This window comes from Vigna radiata, chromosome 8 (genome assembly GCF_000741045.1).
Source record: "Vigna radiata var. radiata cultivar VC1973A chromosome 8, Vradiata_ver6, whole genome shotgun sequence".
Taxonomy (NCBI): Eukaryota; Viridiplantae; Streptophyta; class Magnoliopsida; order Fabales; family Fabaceae; genus Vigna; species Vigna radiata.
In genome coordinates this window covers 40,942,631-40,967,547 of record NC_028358.1, presented here as the reverse complement: position 1 = coordinate 40,967,547, position 24,917 = coordinate 40,942,631, and the positions used below count along the sequence as shown (strand labels likewise).

The 24,917-nt window shown below is 30.4% G+C and overlaps 3 protein-coding genes and 1 long non-coding RNA gene across 4 annotated transcripts; 2 read left to right on the top strand and 2 right to left on the bottom strand.

Moving 5' to 3' along the window:
• Positions 1-5,638: 5,638 nt before the first annotated feature.
• LOC106771260 (DNA-directed RNA polymerases II, IV and V subunit 6A) lies at positions 5,639-7,750 on the bottom strand. The gene is made up of 6 exons (XM_014657210.2): positions 7,616-7,750; positions 7,271-7,304; positions 7,004-7,170; positions 6,873-6,924; positions 6,133-6,200; positions 5,639-6,053 (listed from the first exon to the last, which is right to left on the bottom strand). The coding sequence occupies exons 1-6, from the start codon at positions 7,648-7,650 to the stop codon at positions 5,984-5,986; spliced, it is 426 nt and encodes a 141-aa protein (XP_014512696.1). The 5' UTR covers positions 7,651-7,750; the 3' UTR covers positions 5,639-5,983.
• Positions 7,751-11,266: 3,516 nt separating this feature from the next.
• LOC111242251 lies at positions 11,267-11,680 on the bottom strand. Its single transcript, XR_002669042.1, has 3 exons — positions 11,612-11,680; positions 11,469-11,521; positions 11,267-11,371 (listed from the first exon to the last, which is right to left on the bottom strand). It is a non-coding gene; the product is annotated as an uncharacterized LOC111242251 (long non-coding RNA).
• Positions 11,681-15,040: 3,360 nt separating this feature from the next.
• On the top strand, positions 15,041-18,990 carry LOC106770655 (probable methyltransferase PMT16). Its single transcript, XM_014656454.2, has 6 exons — positions 15,041-15,672; positions 17,141-17,351; positions 17,464-17,752; positions 17,827-18,216; positions 18,312-18,389; positions 18,488-18,990. The coding sequence occupies exons 1-6, from the start codon at positions 15,082-15,084 to the stop codon at positions 18,696-18,698; spliced, it is 1,770 nt and encodes a 589-aa protein (XP_014511940.1). The 5' UTR covers positions 15,041-15,081; the 3' UTR covers positions 18,699-18,990.
• A 1,760-nt stretch (positions 18,991-20,750) lies between these two features.
• On the top strand, positions 20,751-24,701 carry LOC106772397 (protein FAR1-RELATED SEQUENCE 5). Its single transcript, XM_014658787.2, has 5 exons — positions 20,751-21,091; positions 21,419-23,783; positions 23,976-24,128; positions 24,218-24,277; positions 24,399-24,701. The coding sequence occupies exons 2-5, from the start codon at positions 21,426-21,428 to the stop codon at positions 24,480-24,482; spliced, it is 2,655 nt and encodes an 884-aa protein (XP_014514273.1). The 5' UTR covers positions 20,751-21,091; positions 21,419-21,425; the 3' UTR covers positions 24,483-24,701.
• Positions 24,702-24,917: the final 216 nt, after the last annotated feature.

The window sequence follows — 24,917 nt, the reverse complement described above, 5'->3', positions numbered from 1 at the left end:
AATAAATATATGATAATACTAAGTGTATATGTTTTATTTAATAAAATGGATACATATAGTTATTATGTTATTGATTGTTATTAACTTTTGTTTATTTATTTATTTTAGTAAAGTTTTTAAAATAAAGATATGGATGAAAAGAATTTAACATTTAAACTTTTTTATTTTATAGATTTAGATTTTTATTTGAGCGTATGAAATCAAATTTATTTTAAGACAAATTAACTTTATTTAGATTTATATTGTATTGGACAAATTATTAAAAACTAATTTCATGATATAATTTTATTTAAACTACACTGTAAGAATATTTTTTCATTTAGCGTCAAGGCTTCTTGTCATCTCTATTAATTATGCCATACAAACTCTACTTTAATCTAGGATTTGCTTGATTTAGAGAAAAGTAATACGAATGATAAAAAAATAGAAAAAATAAGAAAACAAATAAAATAAAATATAAAAAATATTAAGAGGTGTGATTGATTGATTTCATAAAAAAAATAGAAATATAAATCATAAAATAAATTTGAGCAATAATTGTTTTCCTTATTTTCTAAATTAAATAATTAATTATATATATTGCATCCTTTTATCGAACAGACCAAAGTCAACCTCATCCAGTTATAGATCATTACGCTTGAATTGTGGCACATCTTCCGAAGTTCACCATTTCCAGCTTCATGTGTTATAGATATTGTTTTGGATATGTATGCCTCAAATTATTTTATGTCAAAGAAATAATTTAAATTTAATATAACTAATTTATAATATATATATATATATATATATATGTAGATATATTAATAAATTACAAAACTAACTTTAGGAATGTTTTATGACAAACAATTAGACGAATTGAAATATCCATTATAAGATCCACGTATTCAATTATTTTCCATCAGTATAAGTTATTTCATAACTTTTATACCATTAAATAAGTTTCTGTTCTTATATAACGACACTGAAGCTAATGAATGTGAATACGCAAACATGGTGATTCATTTGATTACCTCGGAGAATAACAGCAACAATATTAAACTTTGAGAACATTCTTCCCTCTCCTTATTTCCAACGAAGACATANATATTTTCTTCCGAAGCAGTCGTTGGAGATATTAAAACCCATTTACTACCCTGTTTTCTAAAGTCTATGCAATTTAAAAAAAAAAAGAAAAAAAAAAGAGATTTGGTTTGTTGTCATGTCCATAACAAAAATTACAAATTGAGATGATAGATGATGTTGATCGTGATGGTAGCTGGCAAATGGAGAATCACGTGGTTACCCTTTNTATTTTCTAATTAGGGACTATTTTATAAGGCAGCAGCACCACGTGATTCCTATAATTTTCTTTCATAAATTTTATATCATCAATTTCCTTCATTTACCAAATCAATTAACATAAAATAATGCACACTAGCACTTAAATATTAAACTAAAGGATAGCAATAGATGATCCTGAGTGATAAGTGGACATTGAATAGTCATCCATGTTAAATTTTCCTTTTGATTTTCTAACACATGTAATTAACACCAGCATTCAACTCAAACATCAATAATGTCCCTTTAAGTCAAAACATCCTTTTCATGCTTTTATATAAGGTAAAAGAGCTGTGTTCAACACAATCTAATTTGCATTCTCAAATCATCATTATGTCTCCTTAATCAAATCTAACAACACCATCTCTACCTATGTCCATGGAATGCGTTTAACCACCCGAAGCAAATGTCAAAGAACTGTTCTTCTCATGCTACCATACCTACTCTCTCACATTAACATTGTTCACATCTAAATCAACCAGTACTTTCCCATATTTCAAAGTTTGATGGATTTTGACAAAATCTATCTGTTTCTTTTAAGCTTTGGACAATTAGTTTTGAAAAAATTAATATAAAATTAGAATGTTTGTCTAAATTAATGTAACAAAATATTTTATATCGAAACATGTGTACAACAAGAGGAATTGATTATTTGTGTAAAACAAGTAGGTCGTACATGTATCATTGCATCCTTTTCATAATTAAGTTCAGCCAAATTACTTAATATTTGAACTATCGATTTTTTTTTTTTTTCCTGATAGCATCCTCAGAAATAACTGCATGATGAGAAAATAAGAATCAGGTTAGAAACACGACTCTGGTTTTCCGGAAACTAAACGCATATTTCTCCCAAATTTGAAACATTGTTTCATAAATTAAGGTTATAGACTACTGTTCAAGTAATTCGAAAAAGCTTTCTGATATAATTCTTATTATCCGTTTAGATGACAAGGAAACTGTCTTGTAAAAAAATTAATTTATCTTTATTCTTCTCAAATTTTTTTAATAGGAGAGTTTATGAAAAAAATTTATCCGAACATGTATCAGTACTATTTTGTTAACTTCCACTTGGGTGATACCTGTTTCTCAGAAATAATATGAATCAAAATATGACAGCAATATCAACTGTTGGCACTCTTTGGCTTTTGTTCATTTTCAAACCACAAAAAGAAAATAGTGTAAACACAGTAGCATAATACATGTTAGTAGACTTCATTGGTTAATTGTCATCTCAAGCAATAATAAACAAAAACATCAACAAAACCTCGACGGTTCCGTTTTCAAAATTCACAGTATTCCTCTACAATAAATTTGAGCAATGCTTCTTAAATATCGTCTGCCTTTTGTTTATGAGAATGCATTTTCTTTAATTAATAGAAGAATGCATGTATACAGAGATGCACATTAAATTCGAATTCAACCAATAAAAGCCAAACAAACATAAATCAGCATATATCATTTTTCTTGCTATTAATTATTAGCTATCGGGTCATAATATGTAATTAGTCCCAGTCATCGAAACATTGTAATAGCTTGTACGAAACACATATTCTTCGAAATTTAATTATATTAAGCATATATCTTCGATTTGTTTCTTTGAAAATTGCGTCCATAAAAATTTTACAAAAAAGGTTTGGAATAATAAGAACTTGTTGAAAGTTTCACGATCATTAGATATATAAGACCAATTTATAATATATAAATAAGGTACAAATCTCACTTTACAAACCGATTTTATAATGTTGAGTTAGACTTAAACTCCACTTTTAACAATATCTGGATTCAGAAGCAATTTTACCCTCTAAAACCTACAACCTTTGAAATATCATTCTTTCACCGGCATCATGCTTATGGGCCAACCACCTATTCTTCCATGATCTTCATTTTTGTGTCTTAAAATCTTTATTCCTCAATAAATAATATCTCGCTCTGTTCGTAAACAGAAGACAAAGGGTATGGCTGAATTCCTTAAAACTCAAATTAAGATAATTGTGACATTTTGTTATACCTTGTCCTACCCTGTATACAATTCTGTCACTAGGAAAAGATATTTTTGCAGTTGACTTATAATGACTTTGTGGTTCAAGAGGTTCAATGCCATCCATCACACAGTAATTAAATATATATATATATATATATATATATATATATATATATATATATATATATATATATATATCGTATACTAAAACGCCAACAATTACAATTGAAGTTTCTTGTTTTCGTAAATATTGAAGTGACACTTACGAAAAAAAAATGTTAATATAAAATGTGAAAGAGATCGAGAAACCCCTTAAATTCAGACTTTGGTGAGCATGATAGCTGTTGCAATGTTGCCTGGCAGTAAGCATTTGCTTTGACTAAAGATGTCTCAACATTTGTCACGTGTATCTTCATGGGTTGTCTTGAGTTCTTAAACAACTCACTCATTATAATTACTCGATGAATTAATTATTTTAATATTTAGTTAACATTTAAAATTTTCGTGCCAACATGCATAATCCAACCGTTATCAACAGTGAACCACCGACTGTCACGACCACCTTACATAAAACCCTTTTCTGTATTCCATTTTCACATAAAAATAGTCATACTTTAACCCTCCACTCGTAGAAGATGGAATATGCATGTGAGAAGTTAATCATGATGAATTCAAATTTTAGAATTCGTTTATGTATATTCTGAAGCTAAATTTAAGCTATAGTTTGAGATGTGTTAACCTGCTATTGTATTTTATATTCTTTATAAATTCACTTTAAAATAATTGCATACTAATAATATTTTATAATCTAATTTATATTTACATAATAAGATATTATAGTAAATATTATTTCTTTACAATATAATTTAATTTTAATTTAGATAACTTGCATTCTTTTAGTTAGTTATATGCAGTGTTATAAATTATATATTGGGACAAACAAATTATATTAATTCGATCTTATCTTGCATATAATCGAAATTTTGATGAGATTACGTTCATGGATAAATAAATAAAAAATATTCTTAAAAAGTGTATTAAATAGGGATTAAGATGAATTCGTCCCAATCCATCAGAATCATGCATGCACCATTCGTTCTGTTATAAAAAAAAGGAAAATGATATTTTAACACCATTTTTTGACACTATTTTGACACTGTACACGTGTCAAAATGTGGTTGGACGATTTCAAATTAAAAAAATAAACTTTGGTTTTTCTCTTCCAAATATACCCCTATCTCAACTTTTTTAATTTGAAATCGTCCAATAACATTTTGACACGTGTGCAGTGTCAAAATAGTATCAAAAAATGGTGTTAAAATATCATTTTTCATAAAAAAAAGACAATGATATTTTGAAAACACTTTTTGACAACTCTTTTAACAACGAAACACGTGTCATCATTTTATTGGTCTATTTAAATTTATGTTTAAAAAATATTTAAAATAGACCAATCACAAGCTGCCACATATGCATTGTCAAAAAATTGTTAAAAAAGTGTTTGTTAAAAGAAGTTTTTCTTAAAAAAAATTAAGCGAAACACTTCGTGACAGTCAAGCCAAGAGATCTCTAATACTGTTTTATTTGTCTAATACCATTGTTACGAAATTTTTTAACTACACCTTCAACCATTTTTCCCACCACCTCCAACTTTCTAAAATATTTCTCAATAGTTTAAAACAAAAATAAAAGAAATTTAAAACTTCAACAGATTTCAAAATCTTTTTTAATCTAAAAGAATTTCAAAACCCCATAAAAACAAAAATAAATTTCGAAATATAATGAAAACAAAAACAAATTTTGAAATCTATTAATTTCAAAATTTACAAAAAGCCAAAACAAATTTCAAAATCTCTTTAATACTTCATCGTCCACATATATGAGAGATGAATATGAATTCGAGAGATGTAAAATGAAGATGAGTACAAGAGAACGAGAGATGAAGGAGAGGTACAGGAGAGTTTGAGAGAAATGATGGAGGGCAACGACAACACATGAGAAGAGGTGCAAGGTTAGGGTTTTGAATTTGGACAAAAGTGAAAAAGGTAAAAACAAGTTACTTTTAAGTTAAATTTTTTTTACAGTAGTTGAGATTTTATAAAAAATTGGAGATGCAGGGAGAAACATCCCATTGTAATTTCTGATTCAGAGCATAGTCCATAATAATGGTCCAAAAGCCCAAAATCCTCTGCAAAATAAACTACATCAGTTGTTGGTTTCTACCCCAATAACCTCAATACATCTTCATACAGAGTGCGTGTGAGCAACTACATTTCATCATTTGCTTTTTATACTAAATTTAATATTCTGTCATAGAATATTACTGTTTTAGCCTTTAAGAAAAGTAAAGGCTTTCCAGCCCAACTGTCTGTTACTTCGGATCATATAGGTGTTAATGGAAATATCCAAATCCACAACTTAATCTTTCTAGTAGTAGATTAGACAAACACTGCTCTGTTTTATCAGACCAAACAAACACTATGAAACAACTGTCCCTTATACAAGTTAGAACTAAGCTTAAAAGCACAAGTAGCAGAACCTAGAAACTAATACATCATTATAAGCATAACCAAGTTTTTAAGGTGAGGGAATCCTAGATCAGTGTCAAACTTGTGAAATCACATGAGTTACGAGGGCACAAAATCTAGTCTCTGTTACTCCTCTCCACGCATCTCAGTTCAACCATTAATCACCACCTACTTGCCTTTTCCAGGAGTCTTCCACGATCAGTTCATCAACTCCCCAATCCTCGTAGCTGCAGAAATTGTGAAAAACAATGATAGTAAATATGGCATAATTGGGACTACCTAACTTGTATAATGGACAGTATCTACCTTCCATCAGGCAAGTAACGCCGGATTGTAAAGGGTATTTTTCGCTCACGGAGTTCCTTCATAGCAATCTAACATATTGGAGAACACCATGTTACATGTTATATAACAGAGCTTACAAACAAAACATTTATAGCGCATGAATCAAACATTTGGTTATCTAAAATCCTAAATGAACATATGACTGATTCAATATTGTAAGACTGGATCAGTTCGTATTACAAGTCAGTTAGTTTAGGTTAATAGTTTAGCGCCCGTAGTAGATATTGTGCAGGCAGAGACTTAATAAATACTTAAACTAAATAACCAAATAATAAAAAGGGTATGTCATTGTCAAACTAAATAAAACCAATCTCAGTTATGCCCAGCACCGATAACTTTTTCTTAAAGGGAGCTAGAGGCAAAGAAAGGCAAGCTATAATGGGGAAAGTAATCAACAAGCAGATTAAAAAGTTGTAACAATAATACTTCCCATGTAAATTGTTCTTCCCAGGTTTGGAATATCTATTAAATATAAATTAAAAAGAATATATTACATCCGTGCAACTGCAGGGTTCCGTATAAACCAAATTTCAAGAACACCCCATTCAATCAAGGAACCAGATATTTGGTAAGAAAATAAGGTCAAAATGACATATTTGAAAATTCAAAACTACAAGTTTAGTAATGAAACATTCGGTGAGCTCAAAAACAATAACTTAACCAAAACAAGTTATCAAATTGCAAAGGAAAAAAGTAGATACCTCAAGTGGATCAGTTTCCCCCTCCAATTCCACCATGACAGGTGCATTCATACTGTTCAGCCAGAAGAATGGTAACATGTTAGAAATAATTAATAAGCATAATCTTAAGCTAACAAAGTCTTGAACCAAACCTGATTTGAAGAGCTCGGGTGCCCAAAATCCTAGCACGCTCGTACTTAGTCATATATTTCGAGGTCTTTCGAGGGCGGTCCACTTGTTCCTCTTCCTTATCCTCAGTGTCAATAGGATCTCCAGTTAATTCGTCATTTTTGTTTTCCAAATCCTCTTCCGCACCTTCCTGCAAATCAATCATCCCACCAGTCAATAATTCCATTAATTCATCCAACAACATATATCAGTTGAATAATACAACAAGGACACAATACAGAATTATTTACCTCAATCTCAGGCTCTGGTGGCTCATCCTCGTACCTGTACGAGCACACTTTAATCAATGAAAAATCATTCAATAGAAATATATAGATTACAAAACAAACTATATCTCTGCAGTTGAAGCACCAAACATAATTTCTTGACAGAGTCTTGGAAGAAAAAGGCAAATGTGATCATCAAACACCACAGATGAAAATTTGAAAAGCTTTTATGTAGCTTTGATATTTAAAAAAAAAAAGTTACTACAGTTTACCATAAACCCTAATTTCAATACAGGAATTGATTTGGTAAAACCCTATTGCGTGAGTGCAAATGAGTGAGACAATAAAGTAGAGAGAAAGAGAGAGAACCCCATGTCCATTTCATCATAGTCATCGTCGGCCATGGTAGCGCAGAGAATGGGAGATACCCTTCTCTAAACTTAAACCGGTGTCTGTGCCTAAAACCCTCACAGGAAGTAACTGATGTACTAGAAATTTCAACTATCAGTCTCAATATGTAATAAAATAATTTACACCTATATTCCTATCTTACCCTTATGTTATAAAGATATAATTATTTTCTGTTTTGGGCGTTTTGAATTTTAAGAACAATTCCATAATTCATGATAAATTTACTTTTCTGAAACTTTATTTTCACCAGTTACTTAAAGTTTGTTTTTATTTTCAATTTGAAATCCTTGCATCTTTAATTATACTTTTTTATAATATTATTTTTAATTTTTAATATTTCAATAATTATTATTCTATATGTGTAATTTTTACCCTAGTGGCATTTTGTTCTTCAGATTTGTAGTATACTATCATGTTCTTTTATATTTTATTAGAATTAATTATATTTATTTTTACTTTTATCTTTATTTGTTTTGAAAAAAATGTTATAAATATCATGTATACATTTTATAGTAAATATTCATGAACATTTTATTAATATTGTAGTATTATCAGTATGACAATTAGTTTTTATAGTCTAAAATATCTTAATTGTAGTGCGACGGATAATTAATACTTGAAATATTTATTGTTTGTGAATAATAAATATTTTAATGTTTATTTAAAATAAATCGAATACAGAAATCATATTATCTGTGCATATAGATATTTATTTATTTTTTAATTAAAATTAAAATTTAATTTATATTTTACTAAATTTAATTTAATTAAAATTAAAATTTAATTTATTTTAATACGTTAAAATATATTAAAATTCAATTTAATTCTGATTTAATTTATATTATATATTTTATATTTTTACATAATTTTGTTTAAATTTTATTTAAAAATTTATACTGTATTTTTTAAATATCCGTTAGTATTTGCATATTCGCATATACCTTTTAAACCAATATCCAATAAATAACAATATAGGTAATGAATTAAATTTTTTATTACAAATCAAACGGATAAATATTGATTATGTCTAACCTAATTCATTGTCGTTTCTATTAATTGTTTCTCAAATAATCTCTCCCAAAGGAACAAAACCTGTAGACTCTATTTGTTTTTAAAATATGGAAAGATAAGAAACTACAAAATGCTGTAAAATTGATAATTTTAAAGCTGAAAAACACAAACACGAGTAATTCTTGTTTAACTTTCACTGCAAACATGCAAAGATTTGCGGAGTGTCAATCTTATCATGATATAATAATTTTAATTGATTAAAACAATTAATACTAGAATATTATATAAAATTAGTTTATTTAAAAAAAAAACTCAAATGTTCATATTTTTTTAATTCTATTTTTATTTTTAATTTAATTTTAAAACTTAGTTTACATTTAGTTTAATTTTTTTTATCATTTTCAAATGCAAAACTTTTTGTTGTTTTCAACATCTATGACTCCCCTCTGAACTACAGTTTCACAGCTCAAGTAAAACTGAGCCAGTTGTATAATGCGTGGTAGTAATGAGAGGATGGATACAAATTAAACTCATTAATTTTTCATAAATAATGCCATTGACGCGTTTGATATGAAACTCTTGAATTTAATTGGACTTCCATGAGATTCTGTGATTCCAGTGAGAGTAGGAAGCATCCATTTCCCTCTTTCTCAAAATTTCAGGTTTACTTTAACGACCAAAAAATATAATACCTTTTATTTTTTACGTTAATAAAATGTTATAAAATTTTAATTTTTTATTTTCACACCAATGTTACAATAAATATATATAGATATAAACTAATTAAAAATTAGAACATGGTAAATGTTTTGGGTTTAGAATCAAAGTTAACTATTTGGTCCGTATTTGGTCCGTGAAGTGTCGTCTCATATATAAATTTTATTGTGTGTCCAAACCGCTTAGTTGTTATTTAAGTAAAGTATATACTAAAGTTAAATTAGACAAAAATTAATTTGTAATTTATATTCTTATCTCACATATTTATTTAAATATAATGGTAGCCTTTTTAATTAAAATCAGTCTAATTACGAGTCAATAATGAAAAATAATATTTTCACTTCGAGTTAACCGATGTTATGGATGATCTGATCTACTACTGTTTAGATCGGTGGTCTGCTATATGATTGAACAATTTGTCATTTTACCGTTTAGGCTCAACAACTTGTCATTCAAGTGGTTAGGTTGACCATTTAGTTTGATGTACGACCAAACGATATGTTAGGTGATTGTCCAAACTCAACTACTTATCATTCAGGTAGTTTTGTTGATCATCCGTCTTGATGTATGACCAAACGATTTATTAGGTGATTATTCGAGCTCAGCAACTTGTTATCCAGATAGTTTGGTTGATCATTCAATTTCATGTATGACTGAACGATCTCTTAGGTGATAGTTCATATTAAATGACATTGTTATATACGGTGGTTGATCATCTGAACTGCAAATGATCAAATAATACAATAAATATATAATTAATAAAAGGGTTAAATATGTTTTTAATCCCTGTACTTTAGGGCGATTTTGGTTTTAGTCCCTCCTTCAAAGTATGGTACAATTTAGTCCTTCAACTTTAGAAAACTTTGGTTTTAGTCCTCCAAAATTAACTCCGTTAAAAATATGCTGATGTGTCTAACGGAGAGAAGTGACACCATTTTACTTTTCTCACCTTTTCTCCCTCTCTCTCCTTCATCTTTCTTCCATCTTCCACCCAACCTCCACCTCTACAAAAACATCATTTACAATGCAAGCCACCATAGATTCCCACCTCCATCTCCGCTTCCGTCTCCTCCCCCTCCGCCTCCACCTCCGACTCCGTCTCCACCTCCCGTTCCAATCACGTCGACATCGAACAGCCTCATTCCGATGCTTCCTCTTCCTCCATTGTGTGCCAAATGCGGATCCACCGTGGGTCATCAAGAGGTTATCAGTGGCTACATCAACTCTGTGACTTGCTCAAATGGAAATAAACGCAATGCTTCCTCGTGTTTGTTCACTTTTTCTGCTTTCTCAAAAATGAAAAAGTTGATTACGAATTATAATGGATTAATTGTATTACAGTATAGTTGGATTTTGTTAGAGATAGATGAAACTATGAATCAGAGTTTTCATGCCTGTCTTGTGGTGGTGGGGTTAGGTATGGACTTTCCAGTGTGAACAAAGTTAGAGTCTTCTAACATGCATTTTCAAGAATACCTGTTTTTCAACTAGGAGCATACGTTTCATGGTGAGAGTTTCAGTTTGAATAACTGAACATGGATATATGATTATTATAGTGTAGCTTGTTCAATTGAAAATAGGAAATTGAATAAATAAAAATGTTTGGAGAGATTCATGTTTTTTTATTTATTATTTTTTATATTCCTAATTTCTTTTTGATTTTTCAATCATCATCCCATCAACCAACCATGAATTATATTGTGGGACTCAATAGCCACCACTTGACGAACTCATAAATATGAATATAAAGAATGCAAGGCAAATTAAGGAAGCTAAAAGAATGATGTGGAATACTACTCGTTGCAGCAATCTCACTACACCTATAATGCAAGCATCAGAATAAACAAAATTTAAATGAAAAGAAAGACAGCAGGAATTGATAACATATCCACATGCATCAATATAAAGTGGAAATGCTCAGCTTCATACTTCATGGTCTAATCTTCCAACTAGATTTTTCACAAACTGGAACTGATCAGGACAATCCTGTAATATCACCACATGCTAAGCATCAATCATAATAATAAATAATAATAATAATAAACGCAACTTGAACAACCACAAGGACCAATTTTAAAATTACCTCACTTTCTCGTTGAAACTCCTCATCCATAAGTTTCTCAATAGCAATCTTTCCTGAACCAACAAAGACACAAAGTTAATAAAAGTTGAATTTTTGAAAAAAGTCAAACAAACTAAAAAAACACGTCTACATGCGACACCTACCTACAACAATTGGCAGTATATAGTCTCCATCACAAGAAATCCTGAGAAAAATCGTAGGGTTCTGGAAACGNTGTAGAAAGNTATGTCTCAATAAACTACTATCCGTTCTGGACAAGGGAATTGACNGCGCANACGATTTNCATTGAAACTCCGCTTGGAATCTTTTCTTCCACATATGATAGTGCGAGAACGTTTCTGCGCCAGTTTAAGTAATTAAAATTTCAGGCATTCATACACATGGATAGACCTAAAGGATGAAAGCAACCAGAGTTACTGCAAAACTCTACTGTAATACAATTAATCCATTATAATTCGTAATCAACTTTTTCATTTTTGAGAAAGCAGAAAAAATGAACAAACACGAGGAAGCATTGCGTTTATTTCAATCTGAGCAAGTCACAGAGTTCACGTAGCCACTGATAACCACTTGATGACCCACGATGGATCCGCATTTGGCACACAATGGAGGAAGAGGAAGCATGGGAATGAGGCTGTTCGATGTCAACGTGATTGGAACGGGAGGTGGAGACGGAGTCAGAGGTGGAGGCGGAGGGGGAGGAGACGGAAGCGGAGGCGGAGGTGGGAATCTATGGTGGCTTGCATTGTAAATGATGTTTTTGGAGAGGTGGAGGATGGGTGGAAGATGGAAGAAAGATGAAGGAGAGAGAGGGAGAAAAGGTGAGAAAAGTAAAATGGTGTCAGTTCCTCCGTTAGACACATCAACATATTTTTAACGGAGTTAATTTTGGAGGACTAAAACCAAAATTTTCTAAAGTTGAAGGACTAAATTGTACCATACTTTGAGAGAGGGACTAAAACCAAAATCGCCCCAAAGTACATAGACTAAAAACACATTTAACCCTTAATAAAAAACAATTAATATTATTCTTAACTTAAAAAATTATATAGTTTTTTAATAAACACAATACTTAAAAGGTTTGATTATTGAGGTAGTTCTATTTTCAGTTACTTTTCTCAAATAGGTCATTCACTTCTCTTTGTCTGAATTGGACCTTGTTCTTGAAAAATTGTAGAAATTAGGTCTTTATCGTAGTTTCGTACTAATACTGTTAAAGAGGTACCACGTGTCAACTTATGATTTTTTTGAATTTTTAAAATATTTTTTAATTATTTTTATTTTATTTTTTTATTTAAAAAAAATTGTCATGCGTCAAGCACATTGTGTCACATGCCAATGACAGTATGATGTGACAATAACGGTGCCACATGTCACTATTAGATAATGTGTCATTGTATTTGTCATAATTTGGTCTCTGTATTTTTATTTTGTTCCAATTTGATCATTATATATTCTTTTGTTTTAATTTGGTCCATGCATTAAATGATTAAAAGATTAAATTAAATATATTTTTTTACTCAAAAGGGTTTCAAGAAAGTTTATGCACAAATAGTTGTAGAAGATTTAACTAAATGAAATAATATTATGTATGTTTTCCAAAATATTGACTTTAAATCTATTTTTGTTAAGTGAACTTTTAGTTATGATGTATTTTGAGTTTTAATGTTTAACTCTAGAAATTTTTTTTATGAATTATTGAGGAAGTACTAGAACTATTTTTACGTATATTACATTCACAAAATATTTATTATTGAAAATGTTATTTTTTTGTAGTTTACTCATTCATATTATTTAGGTTAAATGATTTTATTTATTGTTTAATTTTGTAGTGAAATTTTAAATGAGTTTCTTTATTTTTATTTGTTTCAATTTATTTTTTGTTTTAAAAACTTTAATACAATTAAGTTATTTTCGCTAATACTACACAAATAAAACATATCATACGTTAGTTCGTAATTTTTCTATTTTTCTAATAAAAAATATTAATCTGTATATTTTTTTTAAAGATTTATATATAAATTAAATTTTGTTTGAATTTGAAAAAGAATAAAATTGTTTAATTTTTAAAAAAATTATGACTAAATTGAGACAAAATAAAAATACAAAAGCCAAATTAAAATAGAATAAAAATATAAAAATTAAATTGATACAAATACAAAGACACATGACACTATCATTATCATGTCATATTGTGATTGCCATAATGTCTATAGGATAAAATTAAAAAAATCACCAATTGACATGTGATACTTTTTAATGATACTGATACTAAACTAATGACAATGACTTAATTACTTTTATTTTTCAAAAATATTGAGAGAAAAAAAATGAAGAACCTATTTAAAAAAAAGTTACCAAAATTAGAGATTGTAGGAATGATTAAATATATTTAAAAAACAATTAAACGATGAACCAATTTTATATTTATGGAGTAATAAATATTTCTCTTTAACATTAATTTGGATTCAGGTTCAACAAAATTATTGAAAGTAATGAAACATTTTATTTCATAAGAGTTTGCATTAATAATTTTCATTTTCTTATGTAATAAATGTATTTACAATGTCAGTTTGCATTTAAGATAGACGTTACACAATATTTTATTTATGTTAAAATAATTAGTTACATTCAACATATACAATTTTAATAAATAAAAACTTTCCAAAAAAAAAATGTTACGCTTAAAGTTATAAAAATATCATATTTTATAAACCAACAATTTCTTTTACTAGAATAATCATAGATAATAAAATTTTCCCTAATAATGTTTTTTACTCAGTTATTAACCATTTAATTTACCAAACAAGAGTTATTAAATAAACTCACTTTTCGGTAAATATTTTATTTACTATTATTTCAAATATCAATTGAAAAATATATATTAAATTTAATTTTAATTTCATTTGAACTCTGATACGGTGATTCTCTGATCCTTCTATTTTAATATTTGAAAATTCCTTATTTTAATATACTATTGATAATGTTTTATTTTAGTTCAATTAACACATAAATATTATGTATACCGTTAAAGTATGAATAAACAAGTAGTTCGAAGTAAAAAATATTGGCAAAGTGTTCATTAAAAAAATATTTTTAACATTTTACACGTGTATTTTTTACTATGTTATTATTTATTTATTATTGTATTGATGTATTATAAATTAATAAAAAAATAACACATATTCTGTGAATATTGTAAAATGAAAAATCTGTGTATCATTACCCATTCAAAAATCTCTAAAAGTATTAGTGATTTCTTTTTTAACAAAAATAACTTAATCAGTTAAAAGATGAAAATTGAAAAGTAAACTAAAATTTGGATCAAAATATAGATTTTTTTTTTCTTTTTGAGAGGTATATTGTGAATAAAAAAAATTAAAACAGTATATATTTTAGTCAAGAATATATGAAAAAACTCATAATAAATATTATTAATTATTCTTTAAAAGGAGAAAGTAATTTTAATAGCTGAGATAAGCTGACCTGAGTTGTCTTGTGTCACAAAGAAAGATACATACAAAGAGTGAATGAAATAGTTTTTAACAGTGCTTGCTTGCGTATATAAATGCACATCATTACCATCTTCTCTATTACAAGAATCCAAATAGCGATGGCTAATACTGATTCTTCTTCCCTCACCATTTTCAACGTAAGAAAAACGCCAACCTTCATCCTCGTTCTTCTTCTCTGCATCGCCTCCTACTTCCTAGCCGCGTACCACCAAGGAGAGCCCCTCCTCACCACCGCGACCACCGCCTCCCTCTACCTCTCCGCATCGTGCAACCACCTCACTGCCCAGTCTTCTAGAACGTTCCCACGCTGCAGCGCCAACTTCAGTGAGTACACGCCCTGCGAGGATCCTAAACGGTCTCTAGGGTACAAGCGGCACAGAATGATATACCGAGAGAGGCACTGCCCCGAGGAGCCCTTGAAATGTAGGGTTCCTGCCCCTCATGGATATCGAAATCCCTTTCCCTGGCCCGCGAGTAGAGACCGTGCGTGGTTCGCTAACGTCCCCCACCGTGAGCTCACCGTGGAGAAGGCCGTGCAGAACTGGATCCGCTTCGAGGGCGAGCGCTTCGTTTTTCCCGGTGGCGGAACCACCTTCCCCAACGGCGCCGATGCCTACATTGAGGACATCGGAAAGTTGATTAATCTCAGAGACGGCTCCATTAGAACTGCTCTGGACACTGGTTGTGGGGTAATTAACCTTCTCTCACTGTTTTCTCCCTAAAAATATTTTCTTTTAATTTCAATAAATCAATTAAAAAAACCCTTCTTATATTTTTCAAAGTAATTATTATACAAATTAATGACTTTTAGCCACCTTTTTTTTTATTGGACAATAGATTCATCAATATTGTAAAAAGTTACACACATTCACACAGGTTACATTTCTTCATGGAAATCTGGCAATTCAGATCTTTAACACCTATTTTAAATTTGATTTATGTTCATGGTAGATGTATACAATTCAACCTTTTTTTTTTATTCTGGTTAAGGTTTACGTAATGAATAAATTAGTTAATGAATAGAATAATTCATTAGGTATTTCTATACTCTTGTTTATTTTACCCTTCATAATTATTGCATGTTTAAATGGATAATAATTATTTTTTTTATACAAAGACACTTAATAATAAATATTTCTATAAATATTTGATGAACTCAGTAATTATTTTGTGTAATAGCTTTACAGTGCGTGACGCATCATGTAATTAATAGTGGAAGGATTTATTTTGTGTGAGTATTTATTTAGAATAATATTATTATAGCTATCATCATTATAATAAAAAAGTAAATAAGAGATTATTTGGAAAGTTAAAAAAAATGTTTAAGCGTGTACGTCAGAAAGTGAGATAAGAAATAAGGAAATGAGAAGGCATTTGCTTCTAATGTTTATATGCGGAGTACGCGTTGGATATTGTGTAGAACTAAGGCGTGTTCACATCACACGTCACGTTTTCATGATTTTCAACGAAGGAGTCAACTCAAACCAATTCTAACTGCTATTCTGTTACCTTAACTGTTTATATTTAATATTAAATTTCTGACCAAACTTTCCATACTTAAGCTGCATTAGTATGTTACAGCTCAAAATATTTATTATGTATTGACTGTTTTATTTTTATGATTTCTTTATTTAAATATTAATAAAAACTTTATTTTAGAATTTCAAATTGTTAATATTTATTTATTAATAAATAGTTAATAAATAAACATTGACAATTTTAGTTTATAACTAATACATTGTTTTCAACTTATAAAACATCATCCTGTTGTGTTTTAAATTAAATATTTTATTTATTTATTTACTAAAAAATGTTGTTTGAATAAAAAAAGGTCTAAGCGAAGAGAAGCAAAGTAATTAATCCTTTGTTTATGTAAAAAAACTTCACATTGACTGGTGAATACATTTTCATTATTGTTTTTCTTATCCATGAACTGAGAGAGTAGAAGACCGAAGCAATTTGATGTGTTGGATAATCTTTGATTTGGCTTGGTGGTTTTCTTGAAAGCATATAACAATGCGGCAAAAATGGGTTGGAGCCAATGGTTGTAGTTTTACCTATTTTGGTTTTTTAAAAACATTTTAAAATGATACTATAAATTCGGAAGAGTGTTACACAATAATGTGACAGTCTTACTAATGAATAGTGTATATGCAGGTGGCTAGTTGGGGAGCGTATCTTCTCTCACGCAATATACTAACATTGTCAATGGCACCAAGGGACACCCACGAAGCACAGGTTCAATTTGCCCTTGAGCGTGGAGTTCCTGCACTCATTGGAATTCTTGCCTCTAAGAGGCTACCTTTCCCTTCAAGAGCTTTTGACATGTCCCATTGCTCTCGCTGCCTCATCCCATGGGCTGAATATGGTACTATATTATGCTAAATCATCAAACCACAAATTATATGATATATACATATACTATATATATATATATATATATTTCAGACCTTGGGTTAAGTCATAACTTGTTGAAATAGATGGAGTTTTTCTCAACGAAGTGGATCGAGTTCTACGCCCTGGCGGGTATTGGATTCTGTCTGGGCCACCAATCAACTGGAAGAAATACTGGAAAGGGTGGCAAAGAACGGAGAAGGATTTGAACGAAGAGCAGACCAAAATTGAGGAGGTAGCCAAAAGCCTTTGCTGGAACAAGCTAGTGGAGAAGGATGATATAGCTATCTGGCACAAACCCAAAAATCATTTAGATTGTAAGCTCACACAAAAGAGGTCTTTTTGCAGTGCACAAAATGACCCTGACAAAGCCTGGTTAGTCCAACCTCCTTGCATGTGTTCTGTTTACTGTTGACGTGTTCTTTTATAATTATTTTGGTCCTCTTCAGGTATACCGATATGCAGACATGTTTGACTCGTCTTCCTGAAGTGTCAAACAGAGAAGAGACTTCGGGTGGGGTGGTGGATGATTGGCCAAAGAGATTAAAATCCACCCCACCGAGGATTTATAGGGGTACCATAGAAGGGGTTACAGATGAAACCTTTTCAAAAAATCATGAGCTGTGGAAGAAAAGGGTATCATATTACAAGACAGTGAACAAACTAATAGGAACCGGGAGATACCGTAATCTTTTGGATATGAATGCTTATTTGGGAGGATTTGCTGCTGCACTAATTGAGGACCCTGTTTGGGTCATGAATGTGGTTCCTGTTCAGGCTAAGGTTGACACACTTGGATCAATATATGAACGCGGGCTGATTGGAATATATCATGACTGGTAATTAGCAGAATAAAATATCTCGTCGCATGTTTGATGAATCTCTCTCCATATATAATTAATATGTATGAATGAATGGTTTGGTTGTCATGCAGGTGTGAACCAATGTCTACTTATCCTAGAACTTATGATCTAATTCATGCTGATTCAGTGTTCAGTCTTTACAGTAACAGGTAATATGTTGGTTAAAAAGACATTTTTTGGAGACACGAGTTTTTTGAGTGTATATTCTGACAATATAAAATGCAACTAACAAAATTGTGTGTTGTAGATGTGAGTTGGAAGACATTCTGTTAGAAATGGATAGGATTGTTCGACCTGAAGGATGTGTTATCATACGAGATGACGTTGATATGTTGGTCAAAGTAAAGAGCATTGTGAATGGATTGGAATGGGACACTATAATTGTAAACCATGAAGATGGGCATCTTAAGAAGGAGAAAGTTCTATTTGCTGTGAAGAAGTATTGGACGGAAAATTAATTATTTGTTGTATTGATTTTTTGCTTCTACTTTCCTTTTTTAACTTTCTTAAATTTATTTATTTTTCCTTTTTACTTATATTTTCTGGAAATTTATGAGAATTGATAGATGTGAATGTTTGGTATGAGAAACTTGATGGCGAATTATATTTATGGAAGAGTGGTGAGGTTATAAGTATAAAAAGAGAATCAAAGGAATGGAAAGGTGGAAACTTCACATTGTATTGTTATTTGAGATTTAAGCTTTTAAGGAAGTGTAAATCTCGGTCATGTTTGTGTGTTATGCATTGGTGAGAAATTTTCCAATACTCTATATTAGACTTACAAACTTAAATAGACCATTAGAGTTTAGGTGATGAAAGTTGAAAAAAAATTCTTATGACAAGTTTAAGGATGAAACTTCTTTTCTAGTCAAGTCATAAGTTAACTTGCCTTAATCATGTGGAGATTGAGATTGGTACGGTTGATATAAAGGAACATGTTGATTCCTTTTAAAAGAGAAAAAGAAAAAAAAAATTAAATAAAGTTTAAAATTCAATACATATTTTAAATTTTAGATGTAATAGTTTAATATATATAAGTATATAAATTTTATAATACAAATATTTATTTTAAAACTAATATGTTTTTTATTTATTTAAAATATGATTATTATTTTATAAAACCGATATGAGTAATTTATATTTTTCTTTGAAGGCAAATAAGTTTATTCAAAAGGATTCCCATTCAATCTACCATGTGATTTTTTATCTTATTAACTTTATAGGCTTTTCTAAGAGTCTATAAGATCAAATATCAGTTTTAAAGGTTTAACACTTTAGTCTTAAAGATTAAAATGTTTGTAATTTAAAAATGTATTAAAATATAAATGATTTTATAATTTTACAATTTTATTTAAGATTTAACAAAATAAAAAATAATAAATTACAATGACATGAAATTGTAATTTAAATATAGAATTAAAATAACCAGTTATTAACAACCTAATATATAATATCAATAAAAATAATTACAAATTTTAATTATTTTTTTAATCTATAAATTTGATAAAAAGTTTATTTATTTTAACTATGTTTTTTATATACAAATTATTGTCATTTTATTCTTAAGCAATTGTTCTTTTAAACTTAAATAACCATTTATAATAAAAAAATCACTTACAAAATAAAATAATTAATAACAATAAAATTTTTAATAATTTTAATAAATTTAATATGGATTTTATTACATCATATTTCCACCAGTTTTTAATAAAATTTATTCCGGTATAATTTGAATTTTTGATAAAAGGATACTATATTATTATATTTTCTCCAATTGTAAATATATGAAACAATTTATATTTAATTATTTAAAATGTGTATTTAACTTTTATATTATAAATTGTTTTAAAAAAATTGTAATAAAAATTTGTCTTTTGCTTGTTATATTATTCTAATATTTATATAAATAAGAGTTAAATATGTTTTTGATTCTTTAACTTTGAGTGAAAATTTGAATTAGTTTTTCTTCAAAACTTTAGTCTAATTTAGTCTCTCAATTTTATAAATATGTGGATTTAGTTCTTTTAACGAAATTCTGTTAAGTTTATTTAATATTTTAAACGTATTTTATTGATAGCATTTGAGTTATTTAAACTGTTTAACACAGTTTTGAAGATAATTGACTAAATAATCTAAAGTTTTAAAGATGATTAATTTCAATTTTAATTATAAATTAAAAGAAAAAAACATATTTAACTCTATAAATAAACTATAACCACTCATTATATTTATATTATATATAAAATATAATTGTTATTATATTATATTTATAAAACATTGCTTTTAAATGAATTGTGTAAGAGTCAGTTCCTAAAATGTAAAAGTGATATAGCTTAAATGAAAAACATATTCCAAAAATTACAATGACATTATATAAAATATACATTTAATGTAAGAAGAGAGGAGACCAAGAATAATCTAATAAAAATATTTTAGATTAGGGAAAAACAATTTACTGTAAAGAACATTAGATGTTATAATTACTCTTAAGAAAATAACTGTCACTTTGAGTTTTAACCGTAAATTTTGTATGAAGAGAATCAGAAGGGTTTCTAGTCTTCTCCTATCTTCATCTTGCTAGGGTTTGCAGAGTTGCCATTTCAGGTATTTCTTCGAGCTCACCAACTGTCAGGGATGGAAGCACCTATAATTCACGTATTTCTGCAATTATCTATATTCGAATGCGTCCTACGATTCAAGACATAAAGTTCTCCTATTTGATTATATCCCAAAGGTCATGGACGGTGTTGGTATCTTGTTCCTTCCATGGATTACTTGCTCTGTCTCAAACCCTAATTGTGCTTCATCCTCTTAGATTCCTCGACTACTTTGTTCCTCTCTATAACTACTGGTAAGGTTGTTTGCACTGGAATAACAATAGCTGCATAATGTTTTACTAGCACCGATTGATTATTATCCACTAAAAAATTGCAAAGTGAAACTAAGTGGATTTTGAAACAATTATTTGTTGATTTAGCATGAACTTAATTCTCAGTAATTTTTGGGTTTAATTTCTGATCCATATTTTTTTTTTACGAATTAAGCAAATTGAGTTAAAAATAAATTATATATGCATTTTTTACACTATCATTCAATCAGAATGAGTGAGTATGGTGAGTTAGTAGACTTTTTTTATAGATGTTTATCATTAATTTGCTCGTCTCCCAATTGGGTGAAGGTTATAAATGGACGGGAATCGAAATGGGTTTGGTATTTTGCATGAAGCTGGTGTTGATGTTGGACCTCAGATGTCCAATAACTTGGACTTGAATGTGGAGCAGAACTGTTGTAGTCCAATCATTGCTCATGCTATTGACAATCAATCTTGTCCTCCATCAAAAAGTGTACACAGCACAAATACTGTTTTGGGAATTGGTGCAGAATTCGAGTCTGATGATCATGCATACCGATTCTATAATAAGTATGCCACTTTGGTGGGTTTCAATGTTAGAAAAGATTGGATAAATAGGAGTAAGGTGCATGGTCAGGTGGTGTCTAGGAAGTTTACCTGCTCCAAAGAAGGGTACCGCAGGAAAGACAAAAGAGATGTCAATGTAAAGAAGCATAGGAAGGAAACGAGAACTGGCTGCTTGGCGCATATGATCGTCACTCGGCAGCCAAATGGAAAATACCAGGTCACCCATTTTGAAGCAGAACATAATCATGACAATGTAAACCCTAACAATGCTAACGTGGTAAACTTGCTAAATGAATTTAGTGTTGCTCGAGCTGGGGAAGCTGAATCAAACAATAGTTTGGGACCAAAATCAGAGTCAGCATTAGATATGTTGAATAAAAAAATAACTGCACACGAATCTCTTGATATACTTTCAATGAATTATGACAGCTATCTTCATTGTGCAAGGGAAAGAGATATGAGGGAAGGAGAAGCAGGGCGTTTGCTTTGTTACTTCCAAAGGCAGCACTTCGAAAATCCAGCCTTTTTTTATGCCATACAGCTTGATGTTGATGACAAGGTTAGCAATATTTTTTGGTCTGACGACAGCATGGTCGTGGATTTTGATCACTTTGGAGATGTCATTTGTTTGGATACAATTTGCAGAACGAATGAAGATCTTCGGCCACTTGTACAGTTTTTAGGTGTTAACCATCACAGACAAGTTTTAATATTTGCTGCTGCTTTTTTGTATGATGGTTCCATTGAATCATTTACTTGGTTATTTCGAACTTTCATTAATGCTATGTCCGGGAAAAAGCCAAAGGCCATTCTCACAGAACAAGAAGCTGTAATCATTGAAGCAGTCAATACAGTTTTACCTGACACAAATCATTGTACATGTGTATGGCAGTTGTATGAGAACACTTTGAAACACCTCAGTCATGTTGTAAAGGATGCAGAATCTCTTGCAAATGATCTGCGGAGCACTATTTATGACCCCAAGGATGAGGAAGAATTTACTCATTCTTGGGAAACTGTGCTAGAGAAGTATAATCTGCAGCAAAATGAATGGCTGAGATGGATGTATAGAGAAAGAGAGAAATGGGCTGTTGTCTTTGGTCGGAATACATTTTTTGTAGACATCAAAGGCTTTCATTTAGCTGAGATTTTGTCTCATAAGTTTAGAAGTTATCTAAATCCTGAAACTGATGTCGTTCAATTTTTTAAGCATTTTGAAAGGGTAGTAGGTGAACAGCGTTATAAAGAAATAGAAGCTAGTGATGAAATGAGCAGGTGTTTGCCAAGACTAATGGGTAATGTGGTTCTGTTGAAGCATGCAAGTAATATTTATACACCAAGAGCATTTGAAGTATTTCAGCGAGCATATGAGAAGTCTTTGAATGTTATTGTTAATCAACACAGTAGAAATGGATCATTGTTTCAGTACAAAGCAAATACATTTGGGCATAACAGACAATACACTGTCACCTTCAATTCCTCTGATGGCACAGTTGTCTGCAGTTGTATGAAGTTTGACCGTGTTGGATTTCTGTGTGATCATGCGCTTAAAGTTCTTGATCAAAGAAACATAAAAGTAGTTCCACCTCAGTACATCTTGGAGAGATGGACTGAAGATGCGAGGATGGGAAATCTTAGAGAGATTAGGCAATGTAAAATGCAAGATAATCCTAAAAGGGTTGTTGCTAGCTGTTACAAAGACTTGTGCCACAAATTGCTCAAGTTGTCAACAAGAGCGTCTGAATCCGAGGAGGCCTATCAATTTGCTATGAGGCAACTTGATGAAGTGATGGTAGGAGTGGAGAAAATCTTGACACCGGAAGCTGAAGGTGAAGTTGTCACCTCACGTAATACTGATGCAGATGCTTCAGAAAGCGAGCCTGCAAAGATCTTTCCGAATGAGCATGTAATTGAGGATCAGGATGAAATTAACAGCGCAAATGGTGGAAAAGACAGGAGAGCCACGTCAGACAGGGGGCACTTAACAACCATGACATGTAATGGAGCTGATTCTGACAGGGTTTTGAATGTAGAAGAATCACCGCAAAGTACTGTTGTCTGTATTTCGAGCCCCCCCTCTACATATGTTTCATCTCAGCCTGCAGCACCGAATCCGATTGTGCAGGTCATCTTTTATCATTTATCAGATATGACAGTTTATACTGTGATCAATTATTTATTTACAATTATCAACATACTCAGTGCTCATAACTCATAACTTTTTGAGATAATAAGTTCTCTCTTTTTATATCTGTGTATATACACATACACGCGCCAAAGAGACTGACATTTGTTGATTCTTTCATTTGTGATACAGGGTTTGTACAGTTTTGAAGCCAATCAAGTGGTTAACTGCATGTATGAGCAGCCTAATCTTATGGTGGACAGTCAATCTAATTCTGGCATGATGCAACCGCAAAACATCTTTTCTAACCCACAGGATTCTCCTGGTCAATCTCAACTATTGCAGGTGTTCAATTGTCTGGTCATCTAGTGTTTTTATCATATGTGAAACAAGCATGTGTATGTAATATAACACTTTAAGAAATTTTTACTCAGGAGCCTATAATCCAGAGCACTTACCTTGAGTCCATGCCAATCAATAATCAGATGCGGCAGGTAAACACCTCTTGGTCCAAAACACTCAGTATCACCCCAACCCTGAAAAAATAAAAAGATTTTTGGTGGGAAGATTCATGTCGCTAACTTTTTAAATATGCTCTGGGTATATTGGTTGCAGGGAATGGATCTTGACATCCAAAATCCTCATTCGTCGTCGTTCTTGCTGTATGACCATAGATACAGAAGTTCCGAGTCTGCATGAAGTACAACGGAATAAAATGGTTAAATCATTTTCTTCTAAACTCTTCTGATTGTATCAGTATGTTTTGCTGTACAGTGCGGATTGATGTAGTCATTAGCATTGAAACAGAATCATCCTTCCCTCTTTGTAAGTAACCAAACATTCATCATACAATATCATGTAGCTCATATGAACATTACATAATCGAATGCGATGGCTACACAAATTTTTTGAATGAAATATACAAATACATCCATATTTTGCGGTACATAATACATTCCTTTTTGTCCTCTAATTACTTGAAAAAAATTACTTTTGTTCCGTTGCTTTTACAAGGAATACAATTCAAAATATTTCCTTGCTAATCTGAACGAGAAAAACTTGTGGAGGCCCTAGGGATTTTCTGCTTGATGATTCTGAAATTTTCTGATACATTTTTGTTTATGAAACTTCTGA

Bases quoted from the DNA above. Each gene is read 5' to 3' on its own strand.
- LOC106771260 (XM_014657210.2), bottom strand. From the start codon at position 7,650: ATGGCCGACGATGACTATGATGAAATGGACATGGG. The intron at 7,305-7,615 runs GTTCTCTCTCTT...GTGCTCGTACAG, and splicing joins TATGATGAAATGGACATGGG to GTACGAGGATGAGCCACCAG. The intron at 6,925-7,003 runs GTTTGGTTCAAG...CTGGCTGAACAG, and splicing joins ACCCGAGCTCTTCAAATCAG to TATGAATGCACCTGTCATGG.
- LOC106770655 (XM_014656454.2), top strand. From the start codon at position 15,082: ATGGCTAATACTGATTCTTCTTCCCTCACCATTTTCAACGTAAGAAAA. The intron at 18,217-18,311 runs GTAATTAGCAGA...GTTGTCATGCAG, and splicing joins ATTGGAATATATCATGACTG to GTGTGAACCAATGTCTACTT. The intron at 18,390-18,487 runs GTAATATGTTGG...TGTGTGTTGTAG, and splicing joins TTCAGTCTTTACAGTAACAG to ATGTGAGTTGGAAGACATTC.
- LOC106772397 (XM_014658787.2), top strand. From the start codon at position 21,426: ATGGACGGGAATCGAAATGGGTTTGGTATTTTGCATGAAGCTGGTGTT. The intron at 24,129-24,217 runs GTGTTCAATTGT...ATTTTTACTCAG, and splicing joins GTCAATCTCAACTATTGCAG to GAGCCTATAATCCAGAGCAC. The intron at 24,278-24,398 runs GTAAACACCTCT...TATTGGTTGCAG, and splicing joins TCAATAATCAGATGCGGCAG to GGAATGGATCTTGACATCCA.